Consider the following 17,087-nt stretch of genomic DNA (forward strand, 5'->3'; position numbering starts at 1 on the left):
TGGCGCAGTGGTTAAGAATCCACCTGCCAACGCAGGGGACACGGGTTCGAGCCCTGGCCCGGGAAGATCTCACATGCCGCGGAGCAACTAAGCCCGTGAGCCACAACTACTGAGCCTGCGCTCTAGAGCCTGCGAGCCACAACTACTGAGCCCGCGTGCCACAACTACTGAAGCCCACGCGCCTAGAGACCATGCTCCGCAACAAGAGAAGCCACTGCAATGAGAAGCCCGTGCACCACAACGAGGAGTAGCCCCCGCTCGCCACAACTAGAGAAAGACCGCGCGCAGCAACAAAGACCCAATGCAGCCAAAAATAAATAAATATAAATAAATTTTAAAAAATAAAAAGTTTAAAAAAAAAGAGCTTCAAAATACATGAAACAATAACTGGCCGAACTGAAAGGAGAAACAGACAAATCCACACTAACAGCTGGAAATTTTAACAACTCTCTCTCTTAGCAATTGATCATTGATAGAACCACTAGACAACAGAATCAGTACAGAGATGATCCAAACGATACTATGAACCACCCTGATTTAACTGACATTTACAGAATGTGATACCTCTGCAAAACATGCATTCTTTTCAAGTACACAGGCTACATTCACCGTGACAGACCGTGAGATGAGCAGAAGACAAATTTCAAAGAACTGGAACCACATAGAACACGTTCTCTGACCATAACGGAATTCAAATAAAGACCTTAAACTGTAGGGTGCCTTGAATTCTGATAACATCCCCCTTTATGAAACTCCTCCCTTCACCCCTCGCTTTTGTGAGATTTTACTTATTAGTCTACTTAGTTTTCTCTGTTACCTTTTCCAGTTACTTTTCTTACTATTATCTCTCCTAAATTTAGAAACATATCAAAACTCTTCTGTTCATATGGTCCTACATATTGGTTGCCAGGAGAGTTACACTTCATATTTAAGATATTATCATAACTAACAGTTTCAACTATAACCTCAACCCAGTCAGTGTAACTGGTAAAGAACAGCCTGATGGCGCTCTTCTGAAACCATCTCTCCTCTCGATTCTCTAAGACAACAGCACTTCGAAATTTAGTCATGTTTGACGCTCCCCTTTCCTTCAAGCCTATGTCAAATCAATCAATAAACCTTACTTGTTTTTCCCTCGAAACATGTTTTAATTTCATCTCTCCATCTCATTACAAAGAATAAAAAGGTTGTGAAAAATATTTGGAAAATGAATTTACCAGAAACAAAACCTAGATCATCCGGCAGCAGTGTACCCTTTAAAGTCGCTAAACTCAATGGCATCTTCACCTCAACAAAATCAAAAGCGTAAATATCATTTTGGCCTGTGTCCAAGTAACGGTGCAGAGCAACCTTGACTTCACTAAGAACAAAGTGGAACCAAGTGACCATTCAGATCCTTCCTTCACCAAAACTGCTAACCTTGTAACATACATGTTAAAGCAGTGCTTCTCAAACCATCTGTGGTGAAGACCAGTTCTGTTTGATTTTCAATTTCCAATCAGTCAGGAACAAATACTTTTAGTAAAAAATACAATAAAAATGAATTTCTAGAAAAATGAACTTTAAAAGACATGCAAAATACAAGCTCAAATCTTATATTATTAACAGACATGTCAAATTACTGTAAGTTTCTAAATGCTTGCTCTCACTTTCTGTACTTATCCCTTGCAGGCTGCTAACCAACAGCTGACGGAACTGCACCGAAGCAGCGCTGTTATTATGGGACTCACCCCAAGATTAAAAATGTCTCAGTCTTACCAAACCTCTTCCAAACCTGGTATCTAATAAACAAGAGAGATAAATTCCTGAAATAAGGAATGAGGGATGGACCTAGGAATAAAGTTTCTTGATAGCAACACTTCTATGTCAAAGCAGTGAGCAAAACAGTCCCCATACACCCAAACCAGAGCGGGTGTCTCTGGAGGGGTTATGACTGTGAACTGTCTGCAGAGGAAGATGTAAGTCTGTGTTTGTCTGTGTCTGTGTGTGCATATGCGTGTGGGTGTGAGTTAAACATCATGGTTAGTACAGCTAATGTAAATCCAAATTCAATTTGGTGGTATTTCTTTCTAAGCTTTTATGCTGAAAACCATGCAGTTGTAAAATACAATTTATCTTATTAGCTGACATATTACGGAGGCTCTTGACTAAACAGAGCCAAAAAGAGAAAAACTCTACACAGCAAATATGGTCTTGAATGTCTTTCTCAGTCACAGCCTCAAAAAACATTCTAATTTATTTTAGAAACGAAAGACTGACATATCAAGTTAACCAATGGAATAGCATTCATGGAGACCTGGAGTTCAGCACCTGCTATGAATAATTGAGACAGACATTTTCAAAAATAAATTCACCCAGCCAAATGGAAAGAAAAAAAAATTAACAGCTGCTAGATTTCTTCAGCTCACAGCAGCTCAGCAAGCTTCCAAAAGCACAAAACTTCCCCTCCTGAGTTTCAGGATGTGGGGCAAAGTGCATAATCAGACAATCCTCAAACAACCTCATCGGTGAAATCACTATTAAAGGTTACAGGAATTTGAGAATAACGAAGAAAAAAAAGAACACGTCATTTTTTACACCTATTCGATGGTCTAAATCAAATGGCTTTACTATGTCCTTACTAATGGCTCGATTTTAACTCAGTTGTGTACATCAAAGTTCGGGATGTCTAAAGATGTTCTTCTGATATTCAGCCTTCAGTATAACCATGCAATGATTTATCCCAATTTATCAAGGAGAGTCCAAAAAACTAATATACCTGTCAATAGGTTGCATGTATTTTAAATAATCTGAAATCCAAATTAGACAACAGAAGCCGAGAAATTAGCATAAGTTCAACACATTGTGGGTAAAAAACTGAAACTGCAAATGAAGTATAAATAAGATTTTTAAATCTTGCTAAATAAACATTAGTAAAATATTCATGCTGTCTTTTCTAAATCAAACAGAACAGCACTTCATCTTTGCCTAGGTTCCACATTAACTTAGAATGCAATTTCTACGGGTGGGCGTTAAAGAGGCAAATTGCTAGTATTTTATGCTTTTATGGAGCGAAAAGGCAGGAAAATAAATACAGATTGTATATTTACTATTGCCAGCCATCGTCTGTTATTTCGTTGAATTCTTACCCAATCTTGAAGTGAGTTAAGTATCACTAACCACCTTTCACAAGTGGAGAAATCAGCTCTGAGAGTTCAAACCACTCTCCCAGCAACCTCGTGCTGGGATTCACCCCTAGGCGTGTCTACTCCAGAGCCTACACTCTTGCTAACACACCACGTGGAAAGGAAAATTAGAAAAGGGTTATGCTATTGTACCCCTCAAATCTTCATAAAAAGCAGATAATTAATCTGGAGAGCTCCCAAGTCAGGTCAAAAGAAAACTAAGACTCTCAGTCTGGCTTTATACTTCTTGTGACTTTTTGAACTTTGTATACCGTAAACACTCATCATGGTGACTTCATGAAGTCTCTCCATCAGAAACAGATTCACACAAAATACAAAGTCCCTAAGAAAAAGTATCTTGTCATATTCATCCTTCCATAATTGGTGTTCAATAAACATCTGATGCATTGAGAGGTGGACAGATAATCTATGAAATGGGGGATGGGGGGAGGAACAGGAAAAAGAAAGGATAGGATAGGATAGGATAGGGAAGGGGGAGGGAGGGAGAGGGGGAGGGAACAGCTCAAAGGTAGGATCCAGCTAATATCAACAAACACCTCTCACCTACCATGTACCCATATTAGAGGTACCTGCTTCCAGTGACCCTTTTATCTAACATAATAATGACTTAACATGAAAATCAATGGGAGGAGGAACTAGAGAAGGGACAAAATACTAAGCAAGGTCTGTGGGAAGCTCAGCTAGAACAGCTGCCACATACATTATGGGCAAAGCAGTTTATGCTGGGGGCTGTAGAGGGAGGGACAAGACAGGGGTCAGGGTTAACAGATACGAGCTACTGTGTGTGAAATAGGTGAGCAGCAAGGACATACTGTATGGCACAGGGAACGACAGCCATTGTTGTGTAATAACTTTCAATGGAGTATACTCTATAAAAATACTGAATCAACGTTATACGCCTGAAACTAATGTAATATTATAAATCAACTGAGATAATAAATAAATAAGTAAATGATTTGATAAGACAAATGGCTTGTCTCAAAAAAAAAACCAAAAACGGACTTCCCTGGTGGTGCAGTGGTTAAGCATCCGCCTGCCAACGCAGGGGACACGCGTTCGAGCCCTGGTCCGGGAAGATCCCACATGCCGTGGAGCAACTGAGCCCGTGAGCCACGACTACTGAGCCTGCGCTCTAGAGCCCGCGAACCACAACTACTGAGCCCATGCTCCACAACAAGAGAAGCCACCGCAATGAGAAGCCCACGCACCACAAGGAAGAGTAGCCCCCGATCACCACAACTAGAGAAAGCCCACACACAGCAACAAAGACCCAACGCAGCCAAAATACATAAATAAATAAATTTATTTAAAACAAAAGCATCTTATGCTGAGCTTTAGATTAAATCTCAACCCATTACTATAAATTATTAGTATCTGATTTCTTCCTAAAACTCACAGTACTCACTATATTATCTAAATGACACTTATAAAAAACCATGTAAGGGGGCTTCCCTGGTGGCGCAGTGGTTGAGACTCCGCCTGCCGATGCAGGGGACACGGGTTCGTGCCCCAGTCCGGGAAGATCCCACATGCCGCGGAGCGGCTGGGCCCGTGAGCCATGGCTGCTGAGCCTGCGCGTCCAGAGCCTGTGCTCCACAATGGGAGAGGCCACAACAGTGAGAGGCCCGCGTACCGCAACAACAACAACAACAAAAAACATGTAAGTTTATCAAAACTGAGGGGGAAAGATACAAATGTAGAGATATAGTCTATGAAACAAGAGAACAGCTGAAGTAAGACCCTGAGTTCTACAGCAGTTCTTCCCACACCTATATTTCACCTTAAACAAGTCACCTTATTAACAAATTATCAAAAGAAATAACTTTGTGCTAAATGTTTACAATCTTCAACATTTGGAAAGATAGATATTTTAACGTAAAAAATATGTAACTAACATACAGAAAAGGGTAGATAGATATGAGCTGAAAAAATACGATTCACTTCCATGTTTATCACTCAGGCAACTGTTGATCTTTCTATTTCCCAGAAGTGAAAGTCATACAAAGGGAAAAAAAATAATAATCCAAAACATCTTTCTAGGATAATCTAATTGCAAAGATATTGAATCAAGGATGACTATCTTTCCTAACAGTTCACCAATTAAGAAAATATTTTTTTAAAAGGGTTTTCACGCCAACTTCATGAACAGCTTCCAATTTAGAAAAAAGTCCACGCACTAAGAGAAAGTAGGGACTCTCTGTATTCTTGCCCAATATATAATTACTTGAAACATAAAGTTGCACTTTTTTTTTTTTTTGCGGTACGCGGGCCTCTCACTGTTGTGGCCTCTCCCACTGCGGAGCACAGGCTCCGGTTGCGCAGGCTCAGCGGCCACGGCTCACGGGCCTAGCCGCTCCGCAGCATGTGGGATCTTCCTGGACCGGGGCACGAACCTGTGTCCCCTGCATCGGCAGGCGGACTCAACCACTGCGCCACCAGGGAAGTCCAATTTGCACGTTTTTGAAAGGTGATTTGACATTATCTATAAGAACTGGTAAAAAGTATATTCTTTGACTCAGCAATTCCATCTCTGGAACTTACCCAACCGAAATACTCATCGAAGTGGGAAAACATATGTAAAAGAAACTAGAAACACCTCACATTTCCATTAATAGGACACTGATTAAATAAACCACTTTACATCAACACAGCAGAATATAGCCATTGAAAAGAATACTGAAGATCTAGTACAGGAAAATGAAAACACATTTATTATATAGTTAAGAATAAAGTTACAGAACAGTATTTATAGCCTGACACCACTCTTATTTTTAAATACAAAACAAAATTAGACACCTATTTATGTATTTATCTCTATTTGCTTAGAAAAATCTGAAAGATGTTGGTGACTGTATCTGGCAAATGTGGTGTCTGCGCCATTTACGGCTGCAATACATCTGCACAACCTTTTACTTTTGATTTGTCGTTTGTTTAAAGAAAGCGTAAGAACAAACAGTGGTTAAAAACACAAATTCTAAAGCCAGTAGCTTGGATCTGTAGGTCTACCATCTCCCAGCCACTCTTACGTGTCATCCATTTAGATGGCTTCCCCCCACTGTCCACTCCCCCTGCCATGAGTACAAACTGGGATATTTTACTCCAAGCTCACCAAGATGCCACAGTTCCATAACTACATGGAGAACAAGCAACTTTTTCCCACCTGCTAAAAGCCCTGAAATATACTCCACAGTAAAAAAAAATGCTTTACACACACACACACACACACACACACACACACACACACACACACACATAAAAAACACGTACCCGGAATGCTGCAAGAATGATTCTTGTCACTTTCTCTTTGACCGATTCTTGCAGGATGTCGGACAGAACAGGAATGATGTTGTAGCGTCGCAGGTGTTCACACATCTGAGGACTGAACGCCAGGAGCCATATAGAAAAAATCATCTGATACTGGAGCTGAAAGCCACACTTGTTACTCAGAACTCCCATGATGCTGAAAAGGAACACACGTTGAGAAAACATTTAACACGACAGCACAACAGAGAGAAGAAATAACTGATTGTTCTTTTGCGCTGATGGATCAGTCTCTCTGAATCACGTCCTCTCTTTTCCCCCCGAAGGAACGAGCAAGCCAGACCCCTGCTCACAGAGGGCCAGTCCTGCACGGCGTCACGTAAGCCTCACTCCAGAGTCTCAAGGACACCACCGCCCTCGCTGCAGAGAGCACGGTCCACAGAGGGAACAGTAGGAGGACCCTGACGGACATTCAAGAAGTAAAAGCCTCAGGACATGATGACACAGCGGATGCACATCTCAGTGAAGCCAGACGGTATAATCAAGATTTTCAGTCTGGACTGAAAGATCCAAGAGGATCATTTAGAGCTTTAAAAATATTTAGAAACTCGACAGAGAAAAGAGGAAATGAGTTTGGAAAAAGCCTTTCATGAGTCTGAATTTGACACACAGCCAATCATCAAATTTGGGGTCAGAACCTCAGAAGCTTCTAGTTCAGCCTCCCGTCTTACTGTTAAGGAAACTGGGAAAGCGGTGTGAAAATGACAGGTTACACCAAGGAAAGCGCTAAGGAAATTTCCCTGGGGCACGCCTGCATTCACACAGGGGACAGAAACCATCAAATCAGACGGTTAAACAGCGACCAGAGGGGTTAAAGAGAACTCAAAATCCACAGAATGTGCAACGCGGAGCGAGCGCTAATGTAAACTTAGTCAGTAAGGACATATCAATATTGGTTCATCAGGTGAAACCAAGGCATCACACTAACACCAGCTGCTAGTAACAGGGAAGCCCGTGGGAGCGCAGGCACATACGGGCACTCTGTGCTTCCAATTGTTCTGTAAACCTAAAACTGCTCTCAAAAATAAAAGTCTATTAATAAAATTAAATACATTTTAAATCTAATTTTGCGATTTACAGCTACTAACTTAGTGGGCGGCTTGTATTTGTGCCGTTTCCCCGTTTCTGTGATTTGCATGCACTTATAAATTCGCTGAATTGCCCTTAATGTTCTCATGCATGATTTCTCCCTTGAACCTGTTCTACTTTTGGTTGGTACGTAAGGCCTGCTTGTATTTAATATTGATGTCAGCATTCAACAGCGGTCAAAGCACAGCATTTCACACTGTCAGCACCCTGGTACCTGGCTTCCTTTGCGCTCTGCCTGTTCCACTTGTTAAGGTCAGCCTGCTACACTCTGGGATGCCGTGGCTGACAATTCATTTTCCGGGTTCCCCATTTCCACTTTCCCCACTGGCTCAGCGACAGGAGGTACTCGCGGCTGACTCAGGGATGGAGGAAGAAGGGACCTCTCCTGTCGACCTCCTGTTCCTGCCAGCATCACTTCGGCACGCTTCTTCACCCGCCGGCAATGGCTGAATTCATCCTGCATGGGCTGTGGCAGAACGAGCGTCCCTGCACCCTCAAGACACTAGCACCTGCCGTCTGGGTCCCCGACCTCGAGGGTGGGGACGCAGCCCCAGCTGAGCTGTACTGTCCCCTCCAGGCCTGAACTTCACTTCATGCAGCCCCTCCTGCAGCCCGTGAATCCTGGCAAGTCCAACCTCTTACCCTTTGCTCCCCGCTTTAGGGGTAGTAGGATCTCTGACACTTGAGAGTCCCTTTATTTACACGTTTTCAGAAACCCAGTTCACAAGTTTATACCTAGTTTATAGCTAGGGAGAATTTAATTTCTTCACATTAAATTCTCTCTGTTAAAAGGAAAAACTTTTAACGATGAGAGGGGCGAAGGAGAGCTCAAGGCCAATACACTGGTGCTGAGATCCAGACGGAAGGTCTCAAGGGGAGGCGTGCTCAGCGATGCGGACACCGCAGAGAAGCTGAACAGAGTAAAAGTGTGCCCACGACAGACGGGATTCTATTGCAGAGACAAGGTAGTCTTCTATACCCAAATATCAACCACAGAAATGCCCTAATGAAGCAAAATAAGGCCCCTGTTCACTGGAATAAGGCAGGGATTCCCTTAGGGCAAGACCCCAACTCTGAATCCAGTGAGGCAGGAAGAGCGAGCTAAGGGGGACAAAGGACACAAAGGCCCAACAGAAACCCAAACATGGTCATTTAACAAGTATCTGTTGAGGGTCTATGCGGCAGGTACAGTGCAAGGCACAGGGATAAAATGGGCAAAAACAAGACACTGTCCATGTTCCTTGAGAGCCCCGTGCAGGGGGAGGGAGGATTCCCAGAGGCCATGGCCCTCGAGCTGGGCCTGAAGAACCAGTGGGTGCTAATTACCATGTAGGTCTCCGCTCTCCCTCGCAAACTGCTGACTTTAGTGTTACTTTTAAAGTCACCGTAAAAGTTACTAAAAGATGCTGTGGCATCCTATGTGCTACCTTTGTTAGGTGTTTCATACTTTCCAGCTAGGCTGTATATCTCTTAAAGGAAAGGACCACATATGTTTCCTTTACTCCCCATAATATATGGTGTAACATCACGCAGAGAGGGCAAAAAAACACAAACTGTCAAATCCAAAATCAGAAAGGAGGTTAAGGTCCATGACGCCAAAATAACTATTTTGTGCTCTGCTTTTTTAATGATGATTTTTCTTTTTAAATCATGCCAACGCAGGGACTAGGGAGACAAACAGCTGACCACTGGCTGACACGCACACTTCCTGCTGTTCGTCAGACCCATGGGCCCCTCGCACCTCACCATGCGGTATTTTTTTTTTAAACTTACCTTTCATTTATATACTACTTTATACTTTCAAAATACTTCAAATGTCAGGATATAAATGTTCATAAACGGCCGTTGGATTTGGGGAAGCAACTACCCCAGCAAAAGCCCCGTTTTAGCTCCAGTATTTAAAAAATCAGTGCTAATCTTCAGACTTCCTAGTGAAGTCAAAGCACACTCTTGATCTTACACGGGCCCAGAAACATTCAGAAAGAGTGTGTGTCATTCGTGTAACCAAGAAGGAAAGAAAGGAAACTATGCAGAGATAAGAAGGTCCTGGGGTCTTAAACCATCAGTCTCCTCTTCCACTCTCCTCAAACAGGGTATGCTTACAATTTTTTCTCCTCTCAGGATCCCTGCTTGTGATTTGAGGAGCACCAAAAAGGAAAAAAAGAAAACATTCGACCCTAAACAAAAGAAACGGCAGAGTAAAAAGTACGTGTTTTCTTTCTTATAAAGTGAAAAAAGGGGCTTCCCTGGTGGCGCAGTGGTTGAGAATCTGCCTGCTAATGCAGGGGACACGGGTTCGAGCCCTGGTCTGGGAGGATCCCACATGCCGCGGAGCAACTAGGCCCGTGAGCCACAACTACTGACCCTGTGCATCTGGAGCCCGTGCTCTGCAACAAGAGAGGCTGCGATAGTGAGAGGCCCGCGCACCGCGATGAACAGTGGCCCCCGCTTGCCGCAACTAGAGAAAGCCCTCGCAAAGAAACGAAGACCCAACACAGCAAAAATAAATTAATTAATTAATGTCAGATGCAGGCTTGTGACATCCTCTGTCACATAGGGGAGGACGTAAGTCAGGCACAGCAGATAAGCAAAGCTTTCACTTTAAAAAAAAAAAAGTAAAAAAATTCAATGACTTTTCCAAATTGCCCTCCTCTCAGCAAGTTAACATATTCTACCTTTATTAATGCCTGTTCTCAACCTAAAAGTCTCTGTATTAATTTGATTACTACTAACCTTGTTAGTGGGCATTAGCATATCAAAGTGTGTATCATATGATATCATATGATATGTATCATATCAAAGTGGAATATTCTAGATTGTACTTATGCCTGCTCTTGTTGCTAAACTGAATAGTTAATACTACTTACCATCCTCCAAAATATTAGTGCCAACAATATTTTGAACAGCAGCATTTCGTTAGCCTCGGTCCACTGGACCAAATTCTAGTATTTAAGTTTATTTTTTGAGCAATTATAACTATTTGTATAAAATGGTGTTTCATGACTTTTATTCTCTCTTATAGGTCTTCCAAAGAACAAAAAAGAAAATCTATTTTTTGTTTAATAGAATAAAATTCAATTTATCTTGCAATTACAATACAGGTCCATGGACCTATTTATAAACCTAAGATACACTATGTGATCTTGGTGAGTTTGTTAACTATAATTTGAAGAATCACACTATTTCATCATCCTAGATCTTATTTCATCATTATTCATCCATTATTCTCAACTATGCTAATAAATATTAAAGACTAAATTATAAGAAAATTGGAGAATGATGGAATCACCTAGGAAGATGATATAATAGTGAAAGAAATAATTAACCTTTCTTATTGTATTGCCCAAAATATTGCATCACTTTTAAGAAAGTAAAAAGACTGGAAACACCATCTGTGCAGTCCACCTTTAAGTGTCTGTGCGGAAAAGAGTTAACGTCATGGTCCGGAGACAGCTATCCTCAGAAAGGGCTGCCTGCAAAGCTGGCCCTTGGCTGACTTGAGGGAATTTGACAGGTAATCCGTTCCCTACACGGAAACCAAAGTTCTCCGAAATGACAGGGAAAACTAAACTGTGTGCACAAACAGGATGCTTGTGCTTGTGGTGAGCGCCTGCTCTCCTGCTGGAGCCTGGAACGTTCCATATGAGGTAGAGGGAGCCGACGTGACACACCTCCAGGGAAACCGGGGGCCCTGAGTCGCTAGATAGTCTCCTGCACAGGAACCTCACACAAGACATTTTTTTTAACAAACCTTCTTTTAGATGATTAAATGTATTCATTTCTTTGAAATTGTCAAGGAGAGATGCTTTTAAATGTTACTCCACAGTCAAAATAAAGGGCGCTCACCAGTTCACCCCGTCTGCTTCCACCCAGGCAAAGCGGTACTCGTTGACTCGGAGCATCAGCTGCAGACACCCGGCCACACACTGCACGTACTGAGAGCTCTGTGCAGGGAGAAGCACAGTGTTTAAAACTGGAAAGCACTTCAAGTCACAAGGTCAGGCAGATACCAAATTCTGGAGTGGTTTTTACTAGAGTTTATCATCTGAAAAGTCTAGAAGTCTCAAATATTTCTTCAAAAGTCAATCCTTGTTGCTCTTCTCTCGTCCTCCTAGAAACGAAGCCGACTTCTTTTGCCAAATTAAGCCTACACGGCTCAAGCCCACTGAACACATCCAGTCAGGGAAATAAAGGAACAAAGTAATTATGCCTTTGATACGGTTTGATAAACAGCTTATTATCTTGCAATGTTTCACTTAGCCCTGAATAGAAGCACGATACAGAGAATACTGCTCTTCATAATTACACAAGTATCAAAGAACAATAAAATGAAAGAGATAGAAGCGTATGCTTTGAGACAGACCCATATCTGAGTGACCGTGAGCAAGTTTCCGAACCTTGTCAATGCTCAATTTCTTCATCCTTACTGAGGATCATGCCCCCAAGCACCCTGAAAGGGTCCTCTTAGGATTAAGTAAAGTAATTCATTTAGCACAGAGCTAGACATGTCACAGAAACTCAATAAATAAGAACTTAAAAAATAAAACTATACAGCACATAAGAAGTCTACTTAAACACTTGAAAAAGACTGATTTTTTTTTAAACTATCAGTTCAACAGGCACTATGTTAGAGAAATTGAGGTTAAATCTGAAGCTTGAAATAAAGAGAACAAACATCCCCAAGAAGCTGCTCGCTCCTCCATGTTAGGAAAGCTGGTAGTGACACCTGGCCTGGGCGCCTCCCTGAATACCTACCATGAGCCTTACACCTATAAGAAATGGAGGGACAAGCAAGAAGCTGCTCGCTCCTCCATGTTAGGAAAGCTGGTAGTGACACCTGGCTTGGGCGCCTCCCGGAATACCTACCATGAGCCCTACATCTATAAGAAATGGAGGGACAGTCTTAAAGAACATGCTAACAAAAAGAAAGAACGGAGAGGATCGTGGATGTCATATAAATTCACAAAACCTAATATACATGATGCCACTTCAGTTCCATGTTTTAACTTAAACTAAGTTTGCTAAAACCTAACACTTCAAAGAATTCCAGGCACTCAAATACAAAAACACTATGATATATTTGGAGGAATAATCAAAGTTATCATGAAAAGGTTATCTTAGGTTTTACCAAGAAAGGAGTGAACACAGTTGCCCAAAAGCACACTATATCCAGTAACTTAATTTGCCTGAAAACTCAAAACATTCGCAGAAATTAATGACAAAAAAAAAAGTGAATTTTCAGCTCGAAAACCATCTTCCATAATGGGAAAAATATATATATGTATTTTTCCAATTAGGTCAGCAGCTAACTAACCCTGTGTGCAAAGAATTCCACCTTCCTTGTTTAGAGAGACAGCCTAAGCAAGGTTTCTACAATAATGAATGAAAGGCAGCCTAGGGCACTCTCTCCTCTTCCACTTATCATCGATTTCCTCTCAACTCGAGAATTTCTTGGTTCACTGTTAAGTCTTTTTCTTGTCTGTGTCCACTTACCCTACTATGTTGAAACACATGACACATTTAAAAAATGGATTCTTCGTTGCTAGTTACAGCTTCAGGACTCACATATAAATGAGCATATAAAAGATGCTGCTTCAGCACTGTTTACAACAGCCAGGACATGGGAGCAACCTAAGTGTCCGTCGACAGACGAATGGATAAAGAAGGTGTGGCACATATATACAACAGAATATTATTCAGCCATAAAAAGAAATGAAATTGAGTTATTTGTAGTGATGGACCTGGAGTCTGTCATACAGAGTGAAGTAAGTCAGAAAGAGAAAAACAAATACTGAATGCTAACACATATATATATGGAATCTTAAAAAAAAAAAAAGGTTCTCAAGAACCTAGGGGCAGGACAGGAATAAAGATGCAGACATAGAGAAGAGGGGGAAGGGTAAGCTGGGACGAAGTGAGAGAGTGGCATGGACATATATACACTACCAAATGTAAAATAGATAGCTAGTGGGAAGCAGCCGCATAGCACAGGGAGATCAGCTCGGTGCTTTGTGACCACCTAGAGGGGTGGGATAGGGAGGGTGGGAGGGAGATGCAAGAGGGAGGAGATATGAGGATAGATGTATACGTATAGCTGATTCACTTTGTTATAAAGCAGAAACTAACACACCATTGCAAAGCAATTATACTCCAATAAAGATCTATTAAAAAATTTTAAAAAGATGCTGCTTCTAATGGTACTGATGAACCTAGCTGCAGGGCAGGAATAAAGAGGTAGACACAGAAAATGGACTTGAGGACTTGGGGTGGGAGGGGGAAGCTGGGGCAAAGTGAGAGTAGCATCGCCATATACACACTACCGAATGTAAAATAGATAGCTAGTGGGAAGCAGCTGCATAGCACAGGGAGATCAGCTGGTGCTTTGTGACCGCCTGGAGGGGTGGGATAGGGAGGGTGGGAGGGAGGCTCCAGAGGGAGGGGATATGCGGACATGTGTGTGCATATGGCCGATTCGCTTTGTTGTGCAACAGAAACTAACACGGGATTGTGAAGCAATTGTACTCCAATAAAGATATATTAAAAAATTTTTAAAAAGATGCTGCTTCTAAAACTTCACTCTCTCCTGTGATGCACCATGAGGCAGTCCAATTCCAGTCCAGAGATTATTTTCAAAGTACACAGTGAAGGCAACACTGATAAATGACTGAGGTACTGCCTTCAATCAAAGTAAATTGTATCACTGCCTTACCTTTCTCTCACATTGTCCTGTTAGTCTCATGTACAAAGTCATTCAATAGTTTTTTTAGAAGAAAATAATCAGCCTTCAATCAACCCAGCGAGCCACCGACTCTTCCCCCACACAGAGGTCATTCAAACACTGCTGGAGAAGACTGCACAGCCACGCAGAGCCATCAGGAAGCTCTGCTCTCGCCGCCACCCCCAGAGCCACGCTCACACCTTCACCTCTACCCTCCTGTCCCGCTCTCTTCCCTCACCTCAGCACTGAGAGAAAAAACAGAGACCATCAGCTAGCGAGTCACTGAGCTGCCAACATCGCGCCCCCAACTGAACTTCCCTGACGGCCCTTCTCACCTCCCTCTTGCCGAGCAGAGGCAGACAGCTCTTCCTGTCCAGGACCCACGGCCCCAGCAAGGCCTGTGTCCCACTCCTCCCACACAGCATTGCATCAGTCCGACCCCTCCCTGTAGCTCCGATCTGTTTGACAGGTTTCCTCTCCTCAGCCCCTAAATATACTCAATTTTTCCCGTCTTAAAATTATGCCTAAACCTTGTACCAATCTCAGCAACTTTCTTCCTCCCAACGCATGAAGTTTTCTTGACAGAATTATCAGCAGGTTCTTACCTCTCTGATACCTTATCACTCCACCAACATGGCAAATGCCAGGACCAGCAGTGACCTTAAAGTGCCAGGTCCGACAGTTACTCTCCCCCAGAGAACCAGACCTCTACCTCCAGCTGCTTCCGGGAAAGCTCTCGCCCCTCCTTTCTCCAGCTGAACTGACTCACAGCTCCAATGTTAACTCCACCACCATGAAAGAAAGGCAGTAATGCAGCCTAACAGTTACGAACAAAGGCTCTGGAACCAGCCTGCCAGGCTCAGCCACTTCCAAGCCGTGTGCCCCTGAATGAGCCTCCCACCTATAAAATGGGGATAACAGGGCACATCCCATGGGGTGTGGGGATAATCTCATTAGCTAATATATGACAGACTGGGCTGAGAACCAGCTACAATGTGTACTCTCAAACACACAAACCTCCCTGGTAGAGAAAAACTAACTTTACTTCTCAACACATTAAGAGAACATCATTAGATCCATTTTCTAATATTGCTGAAAATGCAAATTCTCCTATATTATGGTGGAATAATCACATAAGGAAAACAGCAACTGACAGAATTCACCTTCCTGGTGAAGAGGGTCTCCCAGATCCATATTCTGCAGAATTACAAAGTAATTCAAGAAGTGAGGAATTACAAAGCAAGTAGGCAACAAAAGATAAACATAAAAACTACAGCCACATTGTACCAAAGTAAAACTCACGCTATAACAATGTTTACAGACCAATTTTCAATATCTATCTCCATAATGCTGGGATTTAAGTACAAACTAAATGAGAAAAAGTAAAGATAATATTCCTCTAAATTTTGGAATCAAGGGTGCTTAAAAAAAAAAAAGACGTCTGCAGTGCAGAGAAGAGCACCTGTCTCAGATGCAGTGGAAACACACGTGTGTCCAGTGGTATCAGTGAAGCACAAAGCTGAGTTTGCAGAACACACCATCGACCAAAATAAACCCCAGAAGCCAGTTTTACATGAAATCCTCCAGGACTGGTGATTAACCAATCCCAAAAGTATTCAATGTGTCATGACTATTAAATGAATCTTTTCTCATAGAACTAAAAAGTGAGTGTGCACATCTTATGTGTGGAACAACTGGAACTCTCCTACTTTGTTGGCGACGTGTAAACTGGTTTAGAAAAGTGAGTGGACTGCTGGACCTAAATTCGCATGTAACCTGTACCCCAGCAACTCCATTCTAGAAGTGCTCCAGGCGTAAGTGGTTACATCTACCAAAGGCCATGTACAAGGATGTTCATAGCAAGATATTCACAACAGCCAAGAACCAGAACTAACTCAAATGTCCATCAATAAGAGCATGGATAATATACATTTAATATATTACTACACGGCAATAAAGAGATGAACTACTGCCAGGTGCAACGTGAGTGACTCTCACTGACACAATACTGCACAAGAATTCGGATACACAAGAGTTCACACTGTGTATGATTCCACTTTTATGGAGTTCAAGGTCAGGCAAAACTAATGCATAATAACGAAAACCTTTGTGGGAGCCGAGGCTTAGGAAAGTATTGAGTAGGACACATGATGTACAAATGCATTCAGCTGAACATTTAAAAATCTGTCTATTTTACTCTATGTAAGCTGTAGGGGAACAAAATTTGCCATTTTAAATGGGTCCCTTTGGCACGAGGATTCTTTTAGGGTGGTTATTTTTTTTAAAGCAGAGGATTCAAGAAGTCTGTCTTTGTACCTGCCCCTTAACTGCCTAAAGAACTCAGACAAAGGCCCTGGTCCAGGAAGGGCACTGTCACCGGAGATCTACAAAGAACACGGTCGGCGCTGGGGGGAGCTGCACAGGGCCGGGAGACCAGAGTCCTCTGTGTGTCCCACTGTCCCTGGGGGCCCAGCAAGCATCTGTCACCAAACATCTGCTTTCCCACCTCCGTGTGAACTGCCTTCTCCCCGCTGAAGTCCCCCCCCCCGCACCCCCTTCTCCTCTCAGGCGCCACATCTGCGGCCTCATATTACGGGGCCCCTGTACATACGTAATTACATCTGGTTTTCTCCTGTTAATCTGTCTCACGTCAATTTAATTCTTTGGCCAGACAGAAGAACCCAGAAGGAGCAGAGCATAATTTTTTCCTCCCCAACGAAGTTGTGACATAAAAATAAGTGACCAAAGAAAGGAAGGGAGGCAAAGAGGGAGAG

At 42.5% G+C, this 17,087-nt stretch overlaps 1 protein-coding gene across 15 annotated transcripts in view; it reads right to left on the bottom strand.

Annotated features, from left to right (window-relative positions):
* ATP6V1H (ATPase H+ transporting V1 subunit H) overlaps window positions 1–17,087 on the bottom strand; it is a 144,644-nt gene that overhangs the window by 70,117 nt on the left and 57,440 nt on the right. For all 15 annotated transcript variants that reach the window (XR_012327146.1, XR_002174405.3, XR_012327148.1 and 12 more), the window contains 2 exons: window positions 11,442–11,539; window positions 6,453–6,645 (listed from right to left, as the gene is read on the bottom strand). Coding sequence is in view for 10 of the 15 variants with exons in the window: in XM_033842787.2 (XP_033698678.1) it covers window positions 6,453–6,645; window positions 11,442–11,539 (291 nt within the window). In the remaining 5 variants the exon portion in view is untranslated. The remainder of the gene's footprint in view (window positions 1–6,452; window positions 6,646–11,441; window positions 11,540–17,087) is intronic.

This window comes from Tursiops truncatus, chromosome 17 (assembly GCF_011762595.2).
Source record: "Tursiops truncatus isolate mTurTru1 chromosome 17, mTurTru1.mat.Y, whole genome shotgun sequence".
Taxonomy (NCBI): Eukaryota; Metazoa; Chordata; class Mammalia; order Artiodactyla; family Delphinidae; genus Tursiops; species Tursiops truncatus.